Genomic DNA, 25,037 nt, shown 5'->3' on the forward strand with positions numbered 1-25,037 from the left:
GGGTTGTTCAGGCTGAGTGTGATGAGATGAGTGCAGTGTGGTGAGTACAGGGCCGTTCAGGCTGGGTGTGATGAGATGAGTGCAGTGTGGTGAGTACAGGGTTGTTCAGACTGGGTGTGATGAGATGAGTGCAGTGTGGTGAGTACAGGGGTGTTCAGGCTGGGTGTGATGAGATGAGTGCAGTGTGGTGAGTACAGGGTTGTTCAGGCTGAATGTGATGAGATGAGTGCAGTGTGGTGAGTACAGGGCTGTTCAGGCTGGGTGTGATGAGATGAGTGCAGTGTGGTGAGTACAGGGGTGTTCAGGCTGGGTGTGATGAGATGAGTGCAGTGTGGTGAGTACAGGGATGTTCAGGCTGGGTGTGATGAGATGAGTGCAGTGTGGTGAGTACAGGGGTGTTCAGGCTGGGTGTGATGGGATGAGTGCAGTGTGGTGAGCACAGGGATGTTCAGGCTGGGTGTGATGAGATGAGTGCAGTATGGTGAGTACAGGGCTGTTCAGGCTTGGTGTGATGAGATGAGTGCAGTGTGGTGAGTACAGGGATGTTCAGGCTGGGTGTGATGAGATGAGTGCAGTATGGTGAGTACAGGGCTGTTCAGGCTTGGTGTGATGAGATGAGTGCAGTGTGGTGAGTACAGGGCTGTTCAGGCTGGGTGTGATGAGATGAGTGCAGTGTGGTGAGTACAGGGTTGCTCAGGCTGGGTGTGATGAGATGAGTGCAGTGTGGTGAGTACAGGGTTGTTCAGGCTGGGTGTGATGAGATGAGTGCAGTGTGGTGAGTACAGGGTTGCTCAGGCTGGGTGTGATGAGATGAGTGCAGGGCTGGAGGTGACGGCTGTGTGCAGAGATGGGGGATGTAGACAGTGTAGTCCAGGCTGAGTGCACACTGATCATTTCTCCTGCTGAGGTCACACTGCACACAGCACTAAATCATCTCTGGGGAACAGGAACAAGAACCATGATTAACTCTTTGATAGCAGCTGCAGCTAAATAATGAAAACGGGGATATCGGCTATCAGGTATTTGCATATAGCTGTAGGATGGGCCCTGAGGATAAATTCCTCCTGTGGGCCCCTGACACCCCAGTCCGACACTGGTTAAAATCATTCAGTAGCTCTACAAAAAGTCACAGTGTAGCCCCGGCCTCACGTGAACACTTAGGAAAGTCTTCATCTATTAAATAAGTTTAATTTCTTCGTTATCGATATTGTTGGGTAAACCAATATATCAGGGATTTCCAAGCATTGCCATGATCCTGAATGTCACATCTGTTAGATACACAGTGTAGCCCAGAAAATGCTCTTCAAGAAGGTGTATATGAATAAGTAAAGCGCTTATATTTATATCATTACATAGAATGATTAAGGTGACTGCTGGTAACAATGTCCGTCACCATAGACATGTCTGCCGGGTCATACTTTGTCCTGGGGGGCTGCAGGTTTGCACACAGCACCTCCTTGTTTGTCCTGACACATGTGGATGTGATGTGGGCGGTGGGTGGTTTGTGATCAGGGTTTGCACTCAGCTCTGTATCTGCTGTATATAAGGTGGAGAAGAACTGTTCACTTCATTCAGCATCATTTCCAGACTCCACCAATCCTACAGATCATCTGTACCCCAGAGCCATGGACCCTCAGGACTGTAACTGCTCAGCAGGTAAGAAGGGGATTGCACTGGACCTGGTACATGTAGTAGTGCTGAGTGCGGTAATTAGTCATTTTCTTAGATGTTCCTCTGGTTTAATGTAGGACTGCGTGCGCTTCTATTCAGAGAAACAATATAATGTGTTGGACAGGAGGAAATGATCCCATTCCATAAAAAAATCATCTTCACCATCAGATTCCATATAGTGACTTTTACTAAACGCTGGATGGAAACAAGGACGCAGCTGTGACACCCCAGGGGTCTGGTTGCCACAGTGATAGAGATGTTATGTCTGAGAGCAGGTGGGAGGTCCTTTGGTCAGGGATCCTGTGCATGCCACACCTCCTGCCCAGTCTTGGGAGGGGAAGAATTTCCCCTATATAAACCCGGGGCTGAAGCAGGGTTAGCAGTCAAGGAGAGTAGAGACAAGAAACAGCAGAAGCAATACTACTACGAGTCAGGGGCTGGCAGCTGCAGAGCTCGCCCTGACTGAGAAGCTTTCTTACCGGACCCGGCGTCCGAGGCTGTGGGGACTAACTCTTACCCAACAGCAGAAGCCGACCGGCAGGGGATTTCAGGTCCTCAGGCCCAGAAACCCGAAGGCACGGTCACACGCGTGGGACCAGCACCGCCATCGTGGAGCGGAAGCCATTAGAAGGCCCCGAGTCACCGGCCATACGGGTGAGCACCACACGGTACACTCAGGGACGTGGGCTACTTATATCCGCTGCTAGCAAGGTAGCCAGAAGAGTACAGTCAGTTTGGGAGGCCTACAACTCCGCCTGGCCAGGGGAGATCCCATCTGCTCAAGGACTGACCAGGCCCCGTTCACTAGCAAGTACTCCGGGAGGGTCTATCGTTGTTACCAGTAAAGACCCTGAATTACACCGCACCGTCTCTGAGTGGTTCCTGCTACCCCCATCATCCACATCTGCTGCCCCGAGGCCATACCCCTCCCGTTGGGGGTTATACCATCTACGCTGCACCATCCATCCACCGGCCTCAGCGGACTGTCCTGCAGCGGCAGCTCCATAGCTGCATTCAACGGGTGGCGTAGTCGTCCTACATCTACCGCTGTTACATCGCCGCTCAGTTTGACTCCCTGGGCACGGACCGGGTCACCGCCACGAGACTACAACCCTCAAGAGATCCGGCTCCGGGTAAGCTCCCGCGTGCGCAACGCAGCGCGAGACAGGCCCAGGGGCGCGTCACAGCGCTGGCCATATGTGATACCTGCCTTAATGGAAATATTTGGGCCAACTTGTTAAACACTTAGGGCAAAGACAATACAATAGGAGATAATTCAGACTACAATCAGAACAAGTTGAAAATATAAAATGATGTCGATTGCAGTAAAATATCTTTACATTAACGTGATTTAAAGACAAATGATACAATGTGAGAATGTTCTTCTATCCTTGTGTTCTTCTTACTCTGCCTAATGGGATGTATTCACACAGTGCAGCTGGCGCTGATGTACATAGCGGTACAAGCATGTCTGCAGGAGCTGACAATAGTGTATACTGTGAGGAGGACATTGGAAAGAAATCCATGGTGTATGATGGTGACTGAATGTACTGAATATTCTGCTCCATGATAAAATTCCTGCTTCTCTTAGGTGCTTCTTGTACCTGCAGAGAATCCTGCAAATGTAAGAACTGCAAGTGTACAACATGCAAAAAAAGTGAGTATACAAGAGCTATAGATAGAAATACATAGCATTTCTAACCAGACTTTATACACTGTATTGTTTATGTAGTTTAAACCTTATTGATTTATATAAAATAAATCTGTCATCTTTAACTTCAGGCCTTTTAGAGATCATTTCATCTTCAACTTGCTTAACTGTTTAGAATAACAGTAATTTTGACCAGGGGTGCCCAAACTTTTACATGCCACTGTCATAGTATTATTATTAATAGCATTATTACTATTGCTTTTATAGGGTTTCATTATTCATTATATTATTATCATCATTAGTAAAAAAATAAACTGAAAATATTGAAAAAAATATTAAGAAAAGTAAAATAAAAGCTTCAAATTCATGCTATGATATTGGGCCCTAAAACCTAACTTACTGTATATACCTCAAGTAAATTTGATGCTGGCACTAATAAAGGATATGGGATGAAGGATAATTGTAAATAACTGTGAAACATATTTAATAATGGTGAGCTTAAGGCCGGGTTCACACGAGCGTATTTTACGGTTTTTGTATGGATGGCAATTATCAGACTAAACTGCAGATCTGCGGACCCGAACTTACTGGCTGATAGACACATACGAAGCTTTAAAGGGAATCTGTCAGCAGGTTTTTGCTATGTAATCTGAAGACAGCATGAGTTAGGGGTTAAAACACAGATTTCAGTGATGCCTCTCTTATCAGGCTAGCAATTTTGTTTGCTTGCAATGATGGTTTTAGCACCAGGAGCTGGGACACAGCATGCGCATGCTAGACTGACATGCCCCCTCCTGTGATAGGCAGCTCACTGTCTATGGACATTGTATATACCGAGCCTGGTGTGGGCGGGGTTAGCTTCCTCAGCTCTGCTGTATTGCTAAATCTAAAAACTCTGATTGTGTCAGAACGGCTGCACCCAGTAAAGTAAGTGATACATCATCGGATTCAGCTTCTCTTTGCCTACATCAAGCCACTCTTGGATGAGGTAGCAAAAATCCACTGACAAATTCCCTTTAAGCTTGAGTCTGGAGACCCGTCGCCAGACCAGGCATTGTGGTTCGTATATGGACTGTGAAATATGCTCTTGGGTATTCCTGCCACACATACTCCCAGCCGCAGCATCTAGGTACAGAATTAATGTGGAGGTAATTTATCATGAGCTGCGGCTTCCTATAGTCACTTCCATGGAAACAGGCGAGGTTATATATCCTGTGGATTGGAAATTAATGCTCACGATTGTCAATGTGCTTACTAGAAATCAAAATGTTGTATCTCTACAATCTCTGTATACAGCAGTCTTCTCACCAGTGTCTCCTCCCCAGGCTGCTGCTCCTGCTGTCCGGCTGAGTGCAGTAAGTGCAGCCAGGGCTGTGAGTGCAGCGATGGATGTGACACCTGCAGCTGCTGCAAGTGATCGGCGCTACACAAGGGACCACCAAGGAGTCTGTTATATCTGCTCTATGTACAATGTGACCCGGGCTCCAGTGATTGCCATGTGTGCAGTATATGTGTAATACATGCTGATGATGTAACTGCTCTTCTAATGTAAAGTATAGATTTCCTGTACCTGCCATACTGTATAATGCTGCCCTGCTACACTTCTCACTTATGTTCCTCCTTATCTGTACACAATCTTATATTATTTCTGTATATCAAAGTCTTTTTCTATTCCACCAATAAAGAAGCCAATAAAAATATAGTAATTGTTATCAAAAAGATCAAGTCTTGTAAGATGTTTAATCACTCTATACAGATCCTCATCTATATAATGTAACAGCAGTAACTGTGTCCACCATGTGCTAATTATCCATGACCGGCGTCTGCACCCGGCACACCCTCTTGCTCAGGGCCCCAGCATAGGGGTGGCTGTCCTGCAGCTCCGTCGTCTCCTGCCACTGTGACGTGTCAGGGCAGAGGGTGCGATGACGTCACTACAGCATGCCTTCTGCTCTGAGCGTCACAGTGCAGCGACTGAGCCAGATGACGGTGACGCTGGAGTCCTGACCTGACGCAGCAAGGAGAGGGGAGTATTTGATTTTTTTTTTCTTTTATGTATGGAGCTATATATGGGGCCTATACTGCATGGAGCTATATATGGGGTCCATTATTCTGTATAGAGCATTATATGGGGTCCATTATTCCGTATGCAGCATTATATGAGGCCCATTATTCTGTATGGAGCTATATATGGGGCCCTTACTGTATGGAGTGTTATATGGGGTCCATTATTCTGTTTTGAGCATTATATGAGGCCCATTATTCTGTATAGAGCATTATATGAGGCCCATTATTTTGTATGGAGCATTATATCGGGCCCATTATTCTGTATGGAGCTATATATGGGGCCCATTATTCTGTATGGAGCATTATATGGGATCCATTATTCTCTATAGAGCATTATATGGGGTCCATTATTCCGTATGCAGCATTATATGGGGCCCATTATTCTGTATGGAGCTATATATGGGGCCCTTACTGTATGGAGTGCTATATGGGGTCCATTATTCTGTTTTGAGCATTATATGAGGCCCATTATTCTGTATGGAGCATTATATGGGGCCCATTATTTTGTATGGAGCATTATATGGGGCCCATTATTCTGTATGGAGCTATATATGGGGCCCATTATTTTGTATGGAGCATTATATGGGGCCCATTATTCTGCATGGAGCTATATATGGGGCCCATTATTCTGTATAGAGCATTATATGTGGTCCATTATTCCGTTGCAGCATTATATGGGGCCCATTATTCTGTATGGAGCTATATATGGGCCCCTTACTGTATGGAGTGTTATATGGGGTCCATTATTCTGTTTTGAGCATTATATGAGGCCCATTATTCTGTATGGAGCATTATATGGGGCCCATTATTTTGTATGGAGCATTATATGGGGCCCATTATTCTGTATGGAGCTATATATGGGGCCCATTATTCTGTATGGAGCATTATATGGGGTCCATTATTCTGTATAGAGCATTTTATGGGGTCCATTATTCCGTATGCAGCATTATATGGGGCCCATTATTCTGTATGGAGCTATATATGGGGCCCTTACTGTATGGAGTGCTATATGGGGTCCATTATTCTGTTTTGAGCATTATATGAGGTCCATTATTCTGTATGGAGCATTATATGGGGCCCATTATTTTGTATGGAGCATTATATGGGGCCCAATATTCTGTATGGAGCTATATATGGGGCCCATTATTCTGTATAGAGCATTATATGGGGTCCATTATTCCGTATGCAGCATTATATGGGGCCCATTATTCTGTATGGAGCTATATATGGGCCCCTTACTGTATGGAGTGTTATATGGGGTCCATTGTTCTGTTTTGAGCATTATATGAGGCCCATTATTCTGTATGGAGCATTATATGGGCCCATTATTTTGTATGGAGCATTATATGGGGCCCATTATTCAGTATGGAGCTATATATGGGGCCCATTATTTTGTATGGAGCATTATATGGGGCCCATTATTCTGTATGGAGCTATATATGGGGCCCATACTGTATGGAACGTTATATGGGGTCCATTATTCTGTATATTATTATTTATTGTTATAGCGCCATTCCTTCCATGGCGCTTTACATGTGAAAGGGATATACATAGCACAAACAGTTACAATAAATTTGAACAATACAAGTTGGCGACTGGTACAGGAGGAGCGAGGACCGTGCCCACGAGGGCTCACAGCCTACAAGGGATGGGCGAGGATATAGTAGGTGGGGGTATAGAGCATTATATGAGGCCCATTATTCTGTATGAAGCATTATATGGGGCTCATTATTCTGTATGAAGCATTATATGGGGCTCATTATACTGTATGGAGCATTATATGGGGATCATTATTCTGTATGGAGGACTATGTGGTGCCCATTATACTGTATGGAGGACTATGTGGTGGCCATAATACTGTATGGAGCACTATGTGGGGCCATTATATTGTATGGAGAATTATATGGGGATCATTATTCTGTATATTATTATTTATTATTATAGCGCCATTCCTTCCATGGCGCTTTACATGTGAAAGGGATATACATAGCACAAACAATTACAATAAATTTGAACAATACATGTCGGCGACTAGTACAGGAGGAGCAAGGACCCAGCCCGCGAGGGCTCACCGTCTACAAGGGATGGACGAGGATACAGTAGGTGGGTGTATAGAGCATTATATGAGGCCCATTATTCTGTATGACGCATTATATGGGGCTAATTATACTGTATGGAGCATTATTTGGGGATCATTATTCTTTATGGAGGACTATGTGGTGCCCATTATACTATATGGAAGAATATGTGGTGCCCATAATACGGTATGGAGGACTATATGGTGCCCATAATACTGTATGGAGGACTATGTGGTGGCCATAATACTGTATGGAGGACTATGTGGGCCCATTATACTGTATGGAGGATTATATGGGGATCATTATTCTGTATGGAGGACTGTGTAGTGCCCATAATACTATATGGAGGACTATGTGGTGAGTACAGGGATGTTCAGGCTGGGTGTGATGAGATGTAAAGCACCATGGAATCAATGGTGCTCTCAAAATAAATAATATTAATATTATATTACTACTTTTTATTTTTAATACAGATTTTTATATGGAAAAAATATTGGAAACAAAGATTTAGACAATAGATCATTCTCTGATGACGGCTTCACTGTAACCTTATTAGAACAGGAATTGCTCAGTGTCAGTGATTCATGTTCTGTCTTGAAGGTTTAGAGCCTGAGCGGCCTCTCCTGGTAACACCCAGTACTGCACAACAGATGGAAGCATTTTCTCAGTTCTGCCAGTAGGTGTCAGTAGCACTCAGTGTAACAGCATCACGGAAAGATCGGGAGACAGAAAAGCAGAATCTGGGGAAATAGTGGAAAAGTGCAAATACATGGATGGACGTATACATATTTCAATTTTCAGATTTTGAATTGTTCATTATTTTCACCTTCAAACAATTATATTCACCTTCAAATCTAATTCTAATAACATTTGTTCCAGATGTGACTGGGAGATAATCTCCCTTAATTTTAATGATTAATTTATCTCCCGTAATAAAATTATATCATGTATTAACATGATTATTTGCTCTGTGTATAAAAAGTCTGTGTCACGCTGTGTTGTCCAGGCTGCTCTACACTGGCTATTCACAAGCGCGGTCCCACTACTGATCGGCACCGGGGTTTTGACCTGCTCCGTTTCCGACCTGGGCCGGTTCACCCCTCATTAGGACAACCTGGTAGCTCTGAGCTCCCCCAAAGTCACCATATTGATGCCAAACTTAGTGCGGACACCCGATTGACATAGCACAGGGAAGCTCAGAACTCCTGGACTTAAGCGATCCACCAGCCTCAGCCTCCCCAGTAGCTGGGATTACAAGCGCACGCCACCGCACCCTGACTAGAGGTTGCAGGAGCCGTGACGTCACTGGGAACAACATCACCATCTAGTGTCTGCTGGATGAAATTGCTATACAGTCAGCTAAATATGTGGTAGTGTACACCTGCAAGTCTGTGTTAGGTGAATACATGTGTGACGCCCAGCTGCGCTTGGTATCACAGATCCTAGAAGTGTGCATTGATAGATTCCTGCACAAGAGGCCCCCATAAACATTCACACATCTCCACCCTCCACCTCAGACCAGCAGAGGGAGCCCGTTAAGGATATAAATAGGGAAGGTGGAGCCAGGCAGTTCAGTTCCTCTAGAGAGTTCAGCAAGTACAGGTCTGAATGCAGAGTTGTGCTCAGTTGAGTTGTAGCTCAGAATAGTGAGCTTTAAGTGTGCCGGCGCCATAAGATCGGTGAAGCGCAGCAAGCTGCCGTTAGTGTGTATAGCCTAGTGAGGGCCCGAGTAGGCCGAAGGCGAGTGGAGAGTTAGTACATAGGGGGCAGAGAAGCTTAACTAGCTCACCCCGAAGAAGTTACCAGACACCGGGTCCGAGCTTACCGGGATCTCTATGACCCAGTAAGGTATAACCGGAATCCCTGGAGAACTACAGGTCCCAGGATCGCTAAAGTGCTGATACGTAACAGAGCCGGGAGACACATAGGCCCCGCAAGCTGAGGAGCGTGTACTCCAAGAAAAGGCCCTACCACAAGGTCAGCCAGCGCAGGACAGAGACAAAGTTAGGCCTAGCTCCAGGCAGGTCAGAAACTTACTACGCAGAGGCAAGAAACAGGAGGCCCTACACCCGCTCATTGGGGAGGATCCTGATATGCACCCTTCACCCTACAGTGCTCCGGGATGTGCCTGATTTTCCACCAGTAAAAGGTACTGAAGTGACTACTATGTCCGTCCCTGTTCTTGCCCTGACCCGGCTGGGTCTCGCCTGTCCTGCATCCCCTTTTCCGTACGCTGCCCTGAGGCCTAGCTCCACCTGTGGGGAGCTATACCATCGAGCTGCCTTATCATCGGCCTTAGTGGATTGCGCAGCACTGGTGATTCTTACCAGAAACCACAGGTGGCGTCACGAACGGTTATAAAACTAAGAAACTTATTATCCCCCTTTTTAAAGAGTGACCCCAGGGTACGGGCCCGGGAGCCGACCACCGCGACATCCCCAAGGCCAGGCAAAGGCCCGGGTACCGAGTCATCCCCATCCCCTGGGCTAGTCATCTCTCCTGGCGTCACGAACAGGATAGCGTGCCCGCTGCATCGACGGAGGACAATGTTCGGGACTATGCCTGGCGTCTACAGGGGGCGCTGCGGGCTCTGAAACAGGTTAGTCCGACCAGCATAGATAATGAACACAAAATGCTGAAGGAACAGTTTGTCCGGGGACTGAGGTCTCCAGAAGAGAGCATGACTGTACGTTGGTGGTCCTTGGATCATCCAGATGCCACCTTTGACAATCTTAAGGACATGGCTATAAAAGGACTGCAGCCCCTGGAAACAAACGCCGTCCAATGTTACCAGGGTGGGGCTACCCCAGTGCCTGCTACACCCACCTTTTCCCCGGTGGCTGCTGAAGCCAAGGTTCCAGCAACGTTCCAGCAACGTCCCCTAGAGAGCTTGACAGTCTGCGCTCTGAAGTGCGCCAGTTGAGCAAAACCTGTTATGTTCTGCTACCAGAGCTAAGGAAAGAGAGGAGATCTGTCCCTACGATAGAACTCAGCTGAATCCCTACGATGTAACAGGGAACCTGATCCTGCGATCAGACCTGCTAAAGTCCTAAGCTAGTCTGTACGGAGACCTATAGATGTGGGGAAGGAATCCCTACAAGTACTAAGGACTGGGAGGAAAATGGGACACCTCCTAACAGAAATAGTAGCAGACAGACGAACAAACAAAATATATAGAACATAGAGGTCCGAAGACCAAGCAAACTAACAGAGTTAGATACAGAGCACAGGCTAGCTAGAAAGTAGTTATACAATGAAGTCCAGCAAAGCCAGAAGGGCGGAGCAGGATTAAATAGGCCAACAAGGTCATGTGACCAGCAAAGGAAAAAACCTAAGAGCAAGGTTCTAACAGTACCCCCCCTTCTAAGAGGATCCTCCGGATCCCCTAGGACCAGGCTTATCAGGAAATCTCCTGTGAAACGCTCTGATAAGTCTGGACGCGGAAACATCATCTGACCTCACCCAAGAGTTATCCTCGGGTCCGAAACCTTTCCAGGCCACAAGATACTGCAAACTACCTCTATACCGTCTAGAGTTAAAGATGCGAGAAATTTCATATTCCCCGTCCTCCACCACCGGAGGAACAGAGGCAGAGGCGTCACCATCCAACACAACAGCTTTTTTTAACAGATAGACATGAAATACCGGATTAATTCTCCAGGAGGTAGGAACCTCCAACCTAACAGCAGATTGGTTGACAACCTGAAGCACCTTAAAGGGCCCTACAAACTTGGGACCCAATTTCTTAGAAGGAATCCTCAACCGCAGATTCCTAGAGGACAACCAAACCATGTCACCAACAGCGAACAAAACCTCCTGTCGTTTCTTATGAAAGTAGTCTTTAGATTTTCTGTTGGCCTCCTGAAGATTACCACGCACATCCGTCCAAACTCTCTCCAAATCACCGGAAAAATTCTCCTCCTCAGGCACGGCAGATCCCAACTTGGAGAACGACCCAAACGACGGATGTCTCCCAGAACAACAAAAAAAAGGCGAACAACCAGCAGAAGAAGATGTATGATTGTTCAGAGCAAATTCAGCAAGTGGCAGAAACTCAGACCACCCCTCTTGATTGTCTGCCACAAAACAACGCAAGAACTGCTCAACATCCTGGTTTTTCCTTTCTGTCTGGCCATTAGATTCAGGATGATATCCGGACGAGAACGACAAATGAACTCCCAACCTGTCACAAAAGGCACGCCAAAAACGAGCCACGAACTGAGGACCCCTATCAGAAACAATGTCAGTAGGAACGCCATGAAGTCTGACAATTTCCTTGACAAAGGCCTTAGCGAGAGTTTTAGTGCAGGGCAGTTTGACGAAGGGAACCAAGTGACACATCTTGCTAAATCGGTCCACGACCACCCAGATGACAGTAAAACCCTCAGAGGGGGGAAGGTCAGTTATAAAGTCCATAGCCAAATGTGCCCAAGGAGCACTGGGAACCTCCAAAGGACAAAGCAACCCCGCAGCAGGAGTATGTGAGGACTTAGATCTAGCACATATAGTACATTGACGCACCCACTTAATGACTTCCTTCTGCCATCCAGGCCACCAAAAACTGCGACCCACCAGTCTCTTGGTCTCAGAGATTCCGGGATGACCTGCCAACCGAGATTCGTGACACTCAACAAACAAATCTCTCCTAAAGATCCCAGGCACAAACAACCTCCCATGAGGAGTGTTAGATGGGGCATTCTCCTGTGCTTTAAGAATCTCATCTTCCAAAACGGAGTCCAAAGCAGCTATCACAACACCTTCTTGTAAAATGTTCTCCTCTTTCTCAGCACCGACTATGGGAGAAAAACTGCGAGACAAGGCATCCGCCTTAACATTCTTAGTACCAGGGATGTAAGTAACGGAGAAATTAAACCGCGAGAAAAACAGTGCCCACCTAGCCTGACGGGCATTCAGGCGCTTGGCAGCATCAAGATATATCAGATTTTTATGATCCGTAAGAACCTGAACGGGAAATTCCGCACCTTCCAAGAAGTGGCGCCAGTGTTCAAATGCGAGTTTAATAGCCAATAATTCCCGATTACCAATATCGTAATTCAGTTCAGTCTCCGAAAAAATTTTTGAAAAAAAGGCACAGGGATGTAATCCATCCCCGTTATCCTGAGACAATACTGCGCCAACCCCCACAGAGGAAGCATCAACCTCAACCAAAAACGGCTTAGTCACATCAGGCTGCATAAGGATGGGAGCAGAGGTGAACCTCTCCTTGAGATACACAAAAGCTTCAATGGCCTCAGAAGACCACTGAACCGCATCAGCACCTTTCCTGGTGAGATCGGTCAGAGGTTTGACAATACTAGAAAATTTTTTTATGAATTTTCTGTAATAATTGGCGAAACCTAAAAACCTCTGTATCGATTTCAAACCAATAGGCCTAGGCCATTCCTGTACAGCTTGAACTTTAACCGGGTCCATCTCAAAACCTTCGCTGGAGATAATGTAACCCAAAAAACTAATTCCCTGTACAGCGAACTCACATTTCTCCAGCTTAGCAAAACGCGAATTGTCCATTAATAACTGTAATACCTCACGTACGCTCCGCCAATGAGACTCCAGATCCGGCGAATAAATCAAAATGTCATCCAAATACACAACCACATTTTTGCCGATCAAAGGTCTAAGGATGTCATTGATAAGATTCTGGAAAAATGCAGGAGCATTAGTAAAACCAAAAGGCATAACCAGATTCTCAAAATGACCCACAGGAGTGTTAAAAGCAGTCTTCCATTCGTCACCCTCCTTCATGCGCAACAGATTGTATGCCCCCTTAAGGTCAATTTTAGAGAACCACTTGGCCCCCATTAACTGGTTAAACAGATCAGGAATCAATGGCAGTGGGTAAGGATTGCGTACAGTAATTTTGTTAATCTCACGAAAATCCAGACAAGGACGTAAACCGCCGTCCTTTTTTTTTACAAAAAAAAATCCAACCGCCACAGGAGACTTAGAGGGCCTAATGTGACCGGCGGCCAAACTTGTCTGTATGTATTCCTCCAAAGCCTTCCTCTCAGGAATAGTAAGGTTAAATAAACGACTTTTAGGAAGAGTCGCTCCAGGGACAAATTCAATAGAACAATCATAGTCTCTATGGGGAGGCAAAACCTGCGATTCCTTCTCAGAAAAAACTCTCCAAAAATCCTGAATAGGAACAGGCAATTCTCCCCTATCCAAAGCTGCAATACGCCCGTTACAACACTTGTCATAACATTTATGGCTCCAGGATTTAATTTCACTGGTAGACCAATCCAGTACAGGATTGTGTAACCAGGGCAATCCCAATATTACTGGAGAAGGTAAGTTATTCAAAACTACCAAATCCAATTTCTCATGGTGAACACCATTAATAGTGAGAGGAAATTCACTGACCTTGAGAGTAATATTCTTCAAAGGGGAACCATCCACAGAAACCACAGCAATGGGGGATGATAAAGGTTCGGGTTTTAAATTGAGTCTTTCCAAGAATCCCCCATCAATTACATTCAGAGTAGACCCACAATCAACAAACACCCGAAATTCCATTAATTTTTCCTGAGCAATCGTGGAAGCAGCTAAAAATACACCCTTGGAATTTAAATAGGCAATACGGGCATGACTGACCATTTTTTTTTCTTTCTTCATACGAAGCTCACAGCCTTTAATCAAATGACCAGATTTTCCGCAATAGAAACACAAGCCTTCAGAAAATCTACGGTCTTTTTCTTGAGAGCGAGGTGCCACCGATCCAATCTCCATCGGTTCACCACTGTTAGTACACACATTCTCATAACCAGAAACTGACATAGCAGAGGATTTGCTCTCATTAACCCTTGCACGCAGTCTCCTATCCACCCGTATAGCTAATTGCATAGCCTGTTGCAAATCTTCAGGTGTAGGATAAGCAATTAGCAGGTCTTTAACCCTTTCATTAAGCCCAGCAAGAAATAGACTTTTCAGAGCAGAATCGTTCCACCCTGTTTGAGTAGACCAACGACGGAAATGAGTACAATATTTTTCCACATTACCTGATCCCTGTTTCAAACGTCTCAACTCAGTCTCAGCTGATGCGACACGGTCAGGATCATCATATAATAGTCCCAAAGCAGAAAAAAAACTATCCACTGATCTGAAGCATGTATCACTAGGTTGCAAAGAAAAGGCCCACTCCTGAGGCTCTTTGCGCAAAAGTGACATTATGAACCCTATGCGCTGGGATTCATCCCCAGAGGACTTGGGTCTCAAATGAAAATACAATAAGCAAGCATTTTTAAATGAAAAAATTCTCGGTGTTCACCAAAAAATAAATCCGGCAAACATACCTTAGGCTCCAAGAAATGTGCTCCAGGACAGTTACTCACGTGCTGACGGAGCTCGGCCACCTCCAGAGAGAGTCCCTGCAGGCGATGAGCCAAATCCTGAACCGACACCATGATGGAACAGAAAAATCTTTCCTTAGAGAATTTGCAGGCTGGACTTACTGTTATGTTCTGCTACCAGAGCTAAGGAAAGAGAGGAGATCTGTCCCTACGATAGAACTCAGCTGAATCCCTACGATGTAACAGGGAACCTGATCCTGCGATCAGACCTGCTAAAGTCCTAAGCTAGTCTGTACGGAGACCTATAGATGTGGGGAAGGAATCCCTACAAGTACTAAGGACTGGGAGGAAAATGGGACACCTCCTAACAGAAATAGTAGCAGACAGACGAACAAACAAAATATATAGAACATAGAGGTCCGAAGACCAAGCAAACTAACAGAGTTAGATACAGAGCACATGCTAGCTAGAAAGTAGTTATACAATGAAGTCCAGCAAAGCCAGAAGGGCGGAGCAGGATTAAATAGGCCAACAAGGTCATGTGACCAGCAAAGGAAAAAACCTAAGAGCAAGGTTCTAACAAAACCCTGACCACTGTGCTGAGTGCCCTGCAGCTGCGGACGGAGCCCGAGGAAGGAGGGAAAATCCTGTTAGCCGATAGCCCTGAGGATGTCCCCTGGATGCGAAGGAGGAGGAGGCCAACACCACCCTCTACGAGGACCAGTGACCAGCGCCGTCCACAGAAGGACCCTACCTGCTACCGCTGCCGCAAGACCGGACACACCGCCCAGAATTGTCCTTTAAACGAGAAAACCCTGGGGCCGAGGGCCGACACCGAGGAGTAAGTTCCCCAGGCCCATCAGACTGGTACAACAGGTTCGTCGGAGGAAGACCTTTCCTGTCCATTGTGTTGGACGGGATCCCGACGCACGCTCTGCTGGACACAGGATCTCAGGTAACCATCATGCCTGACGTCCTCCTCAAGAGGTTCTGGTCCATGGACGACCTACGTCCGCCAGCTCCAAATCTTTCTGTTTATGCCTCAAACGGACTCCCCCTTAACCTAATCGGGGTTAAGAATGTGACTGTAAAGGTGGGGAGAGTGGAGCTGAAGGACCAGGGGCTAATTGTAGTAGAGACTAATCCTGATGACACCAATCCGTATATGGTACTTGGCACTAACATTGTTGGTAACTGTTTGGGAGAAGTTGTGTTCTTGCTCCAACAGATAGCTGACACTGCCAGACCAAGACAGAGGAGGGCACTGCAGAAGGAGATCCGAGTCCTGATGTACCAACAGCAAGTAAGGTTAACAGAAGGTGAAATCGGTAATGTGCGGATAACGAACCCCATACCCATTGTCATCCCCCCAATGAGTGAAATGCTCATCTGGTGTTGAGCTACTATAGGTCTTAGAGGACAGAGCTACCAGGCGGTAGTAGAACCCCTTTGCTCTGAGCACAGACCCACGCTCTTAACCGCCAGAGGAGTGGTAGATGTACGCAATGGGAGGGTGCCCATCCGTCTTCTCAATTATGGGGAAGATGAGGTCAGATTGCCACGTTATGCCACTGTTGCCAAATTACATGCTGTAAATAACAACAGCATTCACAAGGCGGAGTCCTTAACCTCACCAGATGAAGTGGAGGATAATGACCCTGCAACCTAGGTGGAGGATTGGTGTCAACAGCTCCATGTTGGGACAGACACCAGTCCTGCCCATCAAAAACAGGGTGTACACCGGGTGGTACAAGAATACGCGCAGGTGTTCAGTAAACATCCACTTGACTTTGGGAGGATTAAGGGGATTTAACATCATATCCCCACAGGCGACCATCCCCCAATCAAAGAACGTTACAGGCCTATACCACCAGCTCACTACCAGAAGGCTAAGGAAATGCTGCATGACATGAGAAAGGCGGGGGTAGTAAGGGATAGTTGTAGTCCCTGGGCAGCCCCCCTAGTGCTAGTTAGGAAAAAGGACGGGAGCATGAGAATGTGTGTAGATTACCGACAAGTAAATCGCATTACACATAAAGATGCATACCTTTTACCACGCATAGAGGAGTCCCTAGCTGCCTTAAAGTCTGCAAATTAGTTTTCCACCCTTGACTTCACTAGTGGGTACTGGCAAGTAGCTGTGGCTGAGGAGGATCGGGAGAAGATGGCCTTCACCAACCCGATGGGACTCTGCGAGTTCAATAGTATGCCGTTTTGACTCTGCAATGCCCCCGGAACGTTCCAGAGATTGATGGAGTGCTGCCTAGGACACCGCAACTTCGAGACTGTGTTACTATACCTCGACGATGTGATAGTGTACTCTAAGACGTACGAGGACCACTTGAAACACCTGGCAGAGGTATTTGAGTCACTGTCCCGATACGGGATGAAGTTGAAACCCTCAAAGTGCCACCTGCTCAAGAGAAAGGTACAGTACCTGGGGCACATTGTCAGTCCAGAAGGGGTAGCACCAGACCCGGAGAAAGTCTCTGCCATCCAGAAGTGGCCGGAGCCGAAGAACCTCAAGGAGGTGCGTCAGTTTTTGGGACTAGTAGGATACTACCGGAGGTTTGTAAAAGATTACACCAAGAAAGCAGCTACTCTGCAAGACCTCCTGGTAGGGCAGTCCAACAAAGGCAGAAATCCCCCATTCCACTGGGGTAAGGAGCAAGCCGAGTCGTTTCAGGAGATGAAGGAGATTCTGATAGGCGATGAGATCCTAGCCTACCCTGACTACAGCCAACCGTTTCTGCTGTATACAGATGCCAGGAATGAAGGGCTGGGCGCTGTCCTAAGTCAGAAGCAGAATGGCCAAGAGAAAGTGATCACATACGCAAGCAGGAAGCTCCGTCCGACTGAGAGGAACCCAGAGAACTATAGCAGCTTTAAGTTGGAGTTCCTGGCCTTGGTCTGGGCCATCACTGAAAGGTTTAAGCACTACCTAGCCTCCAGTAAGTTCACTGCCTACACTGATAACAACCCCTTGACCCATCTTGAAACAGTTAAGCTAGGGGCATTGGAGAAACGATGGATGGCTCGGCTGTCAAATTATCAATTCACAATTAAATACCGGGTGGGCCGCAAGAACGCCAACGCCGATGCCCTGTCCAGGATGCCTCACCAGTCAGACACAGAAGAAGAAGTGGATGACCTGGAAGAGATTGAGCTACCTGCCTTTCACCGGAATGGGATGATCCACGAGCAACGAGCCTCCAGGAGGCAGCGTGGAAAGACGTTAAACCCCCTGCCTCACCACAGCTGGAAAGAGACCCAGGACAGTGACCCGGTTGTCAGTCGCATTAAGGAGCTGATAACCCAAGAAGGTTCCTCCCTGGAAAAAGACGCTTCTCTGCAAGCAAAGCAGCTGTGGAACGAGAGAAGCTGGCTGTTTATCTACCGTGAGAAGCTGTGCCGGAGGTACGTCAATCCAAAAACCCATGAGATGGTATGGCAGATAGTGGTCCCGAAGACAGACATCCAGATGGTATTAGAAGCTTACCACAATCAGGCGGGGCACTTTGGCTGGAAAAAGCTAGAGACCCTGCTGAAGTGTCGATTCTACTGGGTTGGAATGCGCAGCTCCATTGAACGGTGGTGCCGAGACTGTGGACCCTGTAGCCTCAGAAGAAAGGACTACAGCAGCCAGAAGGCACCTCTGCAACCCATCAAGCCGACTCGACCCCTGGAGATTGTGGCCCTGGACCATGTCAAGCAGTTCCTCAGCAGGTCAGGGTACTCTTATGCTCTGACCATGGTGGATCACTACTCACGTTTCCTGGTGGTCTCCCTCGTCAAAGACCTGACGGCAGAGACAGCAGCAAAGATGTTCCAAACGTATTTCTGTAGACCCCATGGTTATCCTGAGCCGGTGCTGAAGGACCAAGGCCCGGCCTTTGAGGCTGAGTTGTTCAAGGAGTTCTGCCATCTATACGGGTGTAAGAAGATAAGAACTACACCGTACCACCCACAAACCAATGGTCTCTGTGAGAAGATGAACAACATCATCATTGACCTGCTAAAGACCATACCACTTGAGGAGAGGAATCAGTGGCCAGACCTACTACCTGACCTAGTAGATCTGTACAATCACATACCAGTAAGTTCCACCAACTGTACTCCGGCATATCTCATGCGGGCAAGGCCAGGAAAGCTGCCCATGGATCTGGAGCTTGGTGTTGTCGAGCCTGAAGCTGATATGACCACTGAGGACTGGGACACGACCAGACAAGAGCAGTACAGAAGAGTACAAGCTTGTGTCGAGGACAGTCTCACTCGGGTGAGAGACAAGCAGGAAGCTCAATACAACAGAGGTGCCCAAGCAGAACCCTTCACACCTGGTGAAGTAGTACTAAAAAGGAAAAGACGAAACCACAAGCTTGACGATCAGTGGGAAAAAGAACCCTACACTGTGTTGAATTCAAGGTTTGACAATAAGAAGACCTGCATAATCAGTCGACATGGAGGAAGAACGTCTTCAACAGTGTCCAGGGACCACCTAAAGTTGTGTCCAGACCTACTGAAACCCCAAGAAGAAGTTCCTCTCACAATCCCGGAGGAGCCTAAAAAACAGTGATCCACACTGACTTAGAAAATTTCCCTGCAGATTGGCCTCAACTAGGAGGAGCAGTAGTTATCCCTGTAATACAGTTATGTAGCCCCTCCACACCTAGTACTGACACATTGGGAGGAAGTGCACCTACTAGTAATTCACGCATCCCGGTACTACGCAGAACAACACGTAGCACGCGAGGTCAACTCCCTGTCAGGTACAAGCAGTAAAATAGTCAAATTTCTGAAAATGTAGATAGTTACCCTTGGGGTATTAAAAGTTGTAATGTACTGTATTAATTGTGTACTTTCTTATATGCATGTCTTTATTAATTTGTGCTTTGCTTTATTATTGAACAGTTCAAGTGACATGGACACTTTACCTTATTAATTCCTTTATTGTTTACCTAAGAACTTCGTGGCTGAGGACTGTGTGCAGCCCAAAAACTGCTTTTTGTATATAATTGCGCTCCTTGGAGTGCCCCTTTAGGTGACCTCAGAAGGAAAACCTGTCTGGAGTGGCTCTCTTGGAGGTCCAACGCGGGATCTTCATGCCCTGCAGCCACCCCAGGGCCTACGCTGAGGGTTTGGGACAGGTCCCTCAAAACCACCAAGTACTCTACCCTCTGAGATGGACATCCTATCTGGTAACCTCACCACAAGAGACTTGAATTCTGAGGACACTTTGTATTCGTTTATATTGTTATGCAACGTTTAAGCTTGGTGCCTCCCATAAAGGGAAGATTGTAAATGTTGTTATTGTTGTGTTATAAAATGTACTTCAGCCCGGGAGTGCTGACCTTTGCTAGGGGGGAATGTGACGCCCAGCTGCGTTTGGTATCATAGATCTTAGAAGTGTGCATTGATGGATTCCTCCACAAGAGGCCTCCATAAACATTCACACATCTCCACCTTCCACCTCAGACCAGCAGAGGGAGCCCGTTAGGGATATAAATAGGGAAGGTGGAGCCAGGCAGTTCAGTTCCTCTGGAGAGTTCAGCAAGTACAGGTCTGAATGCAGAGTTGAGCTCAGTGGAGTTGTAGCTCAGAATAGTGAGCTTTAGGTGTGCCAGCGCCATAAGATCGGTGAAGCTGCCGTTAGTGTGTATAGCCTAGTGAGGGCCCGAGTAGGCCGAAGGCGAGTGGAGAATTAGTACATACGGGGCAGAGGAGCTTAACTAGCTCACCCCAAAGAAGTTACCGGACACCGGGTCCGAGCTTACCAGGATCTCTATGACCCAGTAAGGTATAACCAGAATCCCTGGAGAACTACAGGTCCCAGGATCGCTAAAGTGCTGATACGTAACAGAGCCGGGAGACACATAGGCCCCTCAAGCTGAGGAGCGTGTACTCCAAGAAAAGGCCGTACCACAAGGTCAGCCAGCGCAGGACAGAGACAAAGTTAGGCCTAGCTCCAGGCAGGTCAGAAACTTACTACGCCGAGGCAAGAAACAGGAGGCCCTACACCCGCTCATTGGGGAGGATCCTGATATGCACCATTCACCCTACAGTCCTCCGGGATGTGCCTGATTTTCCACCAGTAAAAGGTACTGAAGTGACTACCGTGTCCGTCCCTGTTCTTGCCCTGACCTGGCTGGGTCTCGCCTGTCCTGCATCCCCTTTTCCGTACGCTGCCCTGAGGCCTAGCTCCACCTGTGGGGAGCTATACCATCAAGCTGCCGTATCATCGGCCTCAGTGGACTACGCAGCGCTGGTGATTCTCACCAGAAACCAAAGGTGGCGTCACAAACTGTTATAAAACTAAGAAACTTATTATCCCCCTTTTTAAAGAGTGACCCCAGGGTACGGGCCCGGGAGCCGACCACCGCAATATGCCCAAGGCCAGGCAAAGGCCCGGTTACCGAATCATCCCCATCCCCTGGGCTAGTCACATACGAACAGGTATAAACTATTTGTGATCGGAGCCTAATATTTGCAGGTTGGTTCTGGTACCAGATCCATGTTCTAGGCTTGGTTATGTTACTGATATTTACAAATGCCAGGTTCACCGCAGCAAATCAGACATGTATTTACAATAGGATCTATGGATTTCTGCTCCTGCTGTGCCGTGTGCCCTGTATACCCCAACAGAGCGCAGGACCCCTGGGGGGCACAGTCCACATCATGACGGGGAGATTTTTACAGTTTTGTAACTTCATTTTAATTCCCTTCTTCTAAGAGCTAAAAGTTTTTCATTTTTCCATCAATATAGCCGTGTGAGCTGTGAGGACTTGTTTTTTCAGACACGAGTTGTAGTTTAAAGCGACACCATTAATTTTACCATATAATCAATGTACTGAAAAAGGGGGAAAAATCCACAGGGTGACCTACATTGTTATTTGGATTTTATTTTTTAAGGTGTTCCTTGTGCGGTAAAGATGATTTGGAAACTTGATCCTACCATTCTATAAGACTGCGGTGATTGACCAAACTTACAAGAATTTTTTTTCATATTTTAGTAGTTAAAAAAAATTGAGAACTTTGTAAAATAAAAATTCAGTTTGCGTCGCTACTTTCTGGGACAGGTGACATTTTTCTGTTTGCTCTGATGAACCTGTGAGAGTTTTTTGTGCTGAGCTGTAGATTTTTTTATATCTTGGTGAGATAGATGAGAAGTTTTGGTGGCTTTAATTGTATTTTTTAGGAAGTGCAGCAACCAATAAAGAGAAATTCTGCCATTTTGAGTTTTTTCCTTCTCATCTTTTAACATTACAGTTACAGATGTGGCGATATAAAACATTTTTTAGGAGGATTTAAACTTTTATATTTTTAATTTCTTTTATATTCTGTAAATATTAGTTTTACTTTAGAGGAAAAAAATCAAATGAGAAAAAATGCACAATCAGGGTGTAGTAGTGAGATGAAGCCTATAATAATTACAGCACAGCCTAACGTCCAGGGGCGGACACAGACTGTAGTGGGCCCCTGTGCAAGAAATTTTGGGGGGGCCCCCCCTGCCCTTCATAAGGCAACAAAGTTATGTAAACATAACCCCCCATGTGCATCTCTCACCCCCCCATGTGCAGCTCTCATCCCACCCATGTGCAGCTCTCACCCCCCGTGCATCTCTCATCCCCCCCATGTGTATCTCTCATCCCCCCCATGTGCATCTCTCATCCCCCCCATGTGCATCTCTCATCCCCCCCATGTGCATCTCTCATCCCCCCCATGTGCATCTCTCATCCCCCCCATGTGCATCTCTCACCCCCCCATGTGCATCTCTCACCCCCCCATGTGCATCTCTCACCCCCCCATGTGCATCTCTCACCCCCCCCATGTGCATCTCTCACCCCCCCCATGTGCATCTCTCACCCCCCCCATGTGCATCTCTCACCCCCCCCCATGTGCATCTCTCATCCCCCCCGTGCATCTCTCATCCCCCCCGTGCATCTCTGATTCCCCCCACTCCTAGTTAATTAATTGTATTTAAAAAAAATAAAACTTGTTATACTTACCCCCATGCAATCCCTGCAGAATCCTGGCGCTCGTCCACGTCGCTGCCACCAGGTTCTCCTGATGTTCGGCCATGTGACGGCGCCACATACATAGCCATCAGCTTTTGTTTTGGCCAAAAGATTTTTAAAGCCGCCACCACGATAAGGTAGACTCTTCTGGGCGGGCCCTACTCTAACCTATTAAAATTTTCTTAAAATATCCAATACTCTTTTTAGATATATTTTTATTTAGTTTTCTTTAAGGGAATGTGTCATATACATTTTTTTTTTAAATGACCAATAATACCACATACAGGGAATACCGCCACACCATGACCAGACCACATATTACCACAACATAGTGACCGAATAATACCACACAGAAGGGAGAAAAACTGCCACACCATGACCAGACCACATATTACCACTACATTACTAATATTACCACCACATTACTAATATTACCATAAGTGTCATTATACACGGGAGCTCTATACATGGTATGTATAACGTAAGTGTCCAGGTAATCTAGTGATCACCAGTGAAATTATACACAGGAGCTCTGTATATAGTGTCAGTGTACAGGTAATACAGTGACATTATACACAGGAGCTCTGTATATAGTGTACAGGTAATACAGTGATCATCAGTGACATTATACACAGGAGCTCTGTATATAGTGTCAGTGTACAGGTAATACAGGGATCACCAGTGACATTATACACAGGAGCTCTGTATATAGTGTCAGTGTACAGGTAATACAGTGATCACCAGTGAAATTATACACAGGAGCTCTGTATATAGTGTCAGTGTACAGGTAATACAGTGATCACCAGTGACATTATACAAAGGAGCTCTGTATATAGTGTCAGTGTACAGGTAATACAGTGATCACCAGTGACATTATACACAGTGTACATGTAATAGACTGACTCACCGGTGACGTCTCTAGGTGAAGTCCTTCATCTTCGCTTTTCTCCTTCATCCAGCACAGACCGCCATCACGTCTTCCAGCCAGGACTCGTCTCTGCATAAAATAACACAGTTATCTAGAGCACATTCCCCAACTTCTACATTACGCAGCTGAATACAGACGTGCATCCACCATCAATATATGGTTAGTTATTAGGCAACCTACCATTCCAAATATAAATTGTAATCCACCACTGTGCCCCCATTAACTGTAAATAGGCACTTAATATATAATTTAATTAGAACCTCTACTCTTTCCGCCAATTTGTTACCAGTCACACTCCTGCATCCGCAACGCCCCCTTCTCTATACTTCCTGCTCCCCGCATTCAATATTTACATGCACCCCCTGCCCCAATTCATTATATCATGTCCGTGCTCTCCGCACCCCATCATCATTTATCATTTACTCTCCCCCACCCCACATTCGTTATGTGCAGCTCATTATCCCCCTACTCCCAATTCCCCCATGTGCAGCTCTCAAACCCCCCCATGTGCAGCTCTCATCCCCCTCCATGTGCCCCTCTCTCACCCCCTCCCCCCCACATGTGCCCCTCTCTCATCCCCCTCCCCCACATGTGCCCCTCTCTCATCCCCCTCCCCCACATGTGCCCCTCTCTCATCCCCCTCCACCACATGTGCCCCTCTCTCATCTCCCCCCACATGTGCATCTCCCATCTCCCCCCCCCACACATGTGCATCTCCCATCTCCCCCCCCCACACATGTGCATCTCCCATCTCCCCCCCACACATGTGCATCTCCCATCTCCCCCACACATGTGCATCTCCCATCTCCCCCCCCCACACACGTGCATCTCCCATCTCCCCCCCCCACACACATGTGCATCTCCCATCTCCCCCCCCACACACACACATGTGCATCTCCCATCTCCCCCCCCCACACACATGTGCATCTCCCATCTCCCCCCCCACACACACACATGTGCATCTCCCATCTCCCCCCCCCACACACACACACATACACACACACACATGTGCTTCTCCCATCTCTCCACTCCTAGTTAATTGTATTTTAAAAAAAATAAAACTTGTTATACTTACCCCCATGCGATCCCTGCAGAATCCTGGCGCTCGTCCAAATCGCTGACAGCAGGTTCTCCTGACTTCCGGCCATGTGACGGCACCGTCACATGACCGGAAGTCAGGGGAATCATGAAGGCGCTGCTGCAACAGCGCAGCTCAGCGCTGAAATGTCCCGGACCCGGCGCATAGCATGGGGCCGGGGGCCCCATGAGGAGAGAGACGCACAAGAGGGGGGCCCCCGAGGGGGCCCCTACCGGCCGGGC

The 25,037-nt window shown here is 47.0% G+C and overlaps 1 protein-coding gene across 1 annotated transcript; it reads left to right on the forward strand.

Moving 5' to 3' along the window:
- The first annotated feature begins 897 nt into the window (after positions 1 to 897).
- Positions 898 to 5,041, forward strand: LOC141152902 (metallothionein-1-like). The gene is made up of 4 exons (XM_073637548.1): positions 898 to 1,019; positions 1,548 to 1,656; positions 3,263 to 3,328; positions 4,648 to 5,041. The coding sequence occupies exons 2-4, from the start codon at positions 1,626 to 1,628 to the stop codon at positions 4,737 to 4,739; spliced, it is 189 nt and encodes a 62-aa protein (XP_073493649.1). The 5' UTR covers positions 898 to 1,019; positions 1,548 to 1,625; the 3' UTR covers positions 4,740 to 5,041.
- Positions 5,042 to 25,037: the final 19,996 nt, after the last annotated feature.

Source organism: Phyllobates terribilis, unplaced genomic scaffold (assembly GCF_046119375.1).
Source record: "Phyllobates terribilis strain yellow unplaced genomic scaffold, ASM4611937v1 Scaffold_7__3_contigs__length_470593459, whole genome shotgun sequence".
Taxonomy (NCBI): Eukaryota; Metazoa; Chordata; class Amphibia; order Anura; family Dendrobatidae; genus Phyllobates; species Phyllobates terribilis.

What these genes read in the sequence shown, in the direction of transcription:
- LOC141152902 (XM_073637548.1), top strand. Translation starts at nt 1,626, where the DNA reads ATGGACCCTCAGGACTGTAACTGCTCAGCAG. An exon ending in GGACTGTAACTGCTCAGCAG is followed by an intron (nt 1,657 to 3,262) that starts GTAAGAAGGGGA and finishes TGCTTCTCTTAG; the next exon opens with GTGCTTCTTGTACCTGCAGA. An exon ending in GTGTACAACATGCAAAAAAA is followed by an intron (nt 3,329 to 4,647) that starts GTGAGTATACAA and finishes TCTCCTCCCCAG; the next exon opens with GCTGCTGCTCCTGCTGTCCG.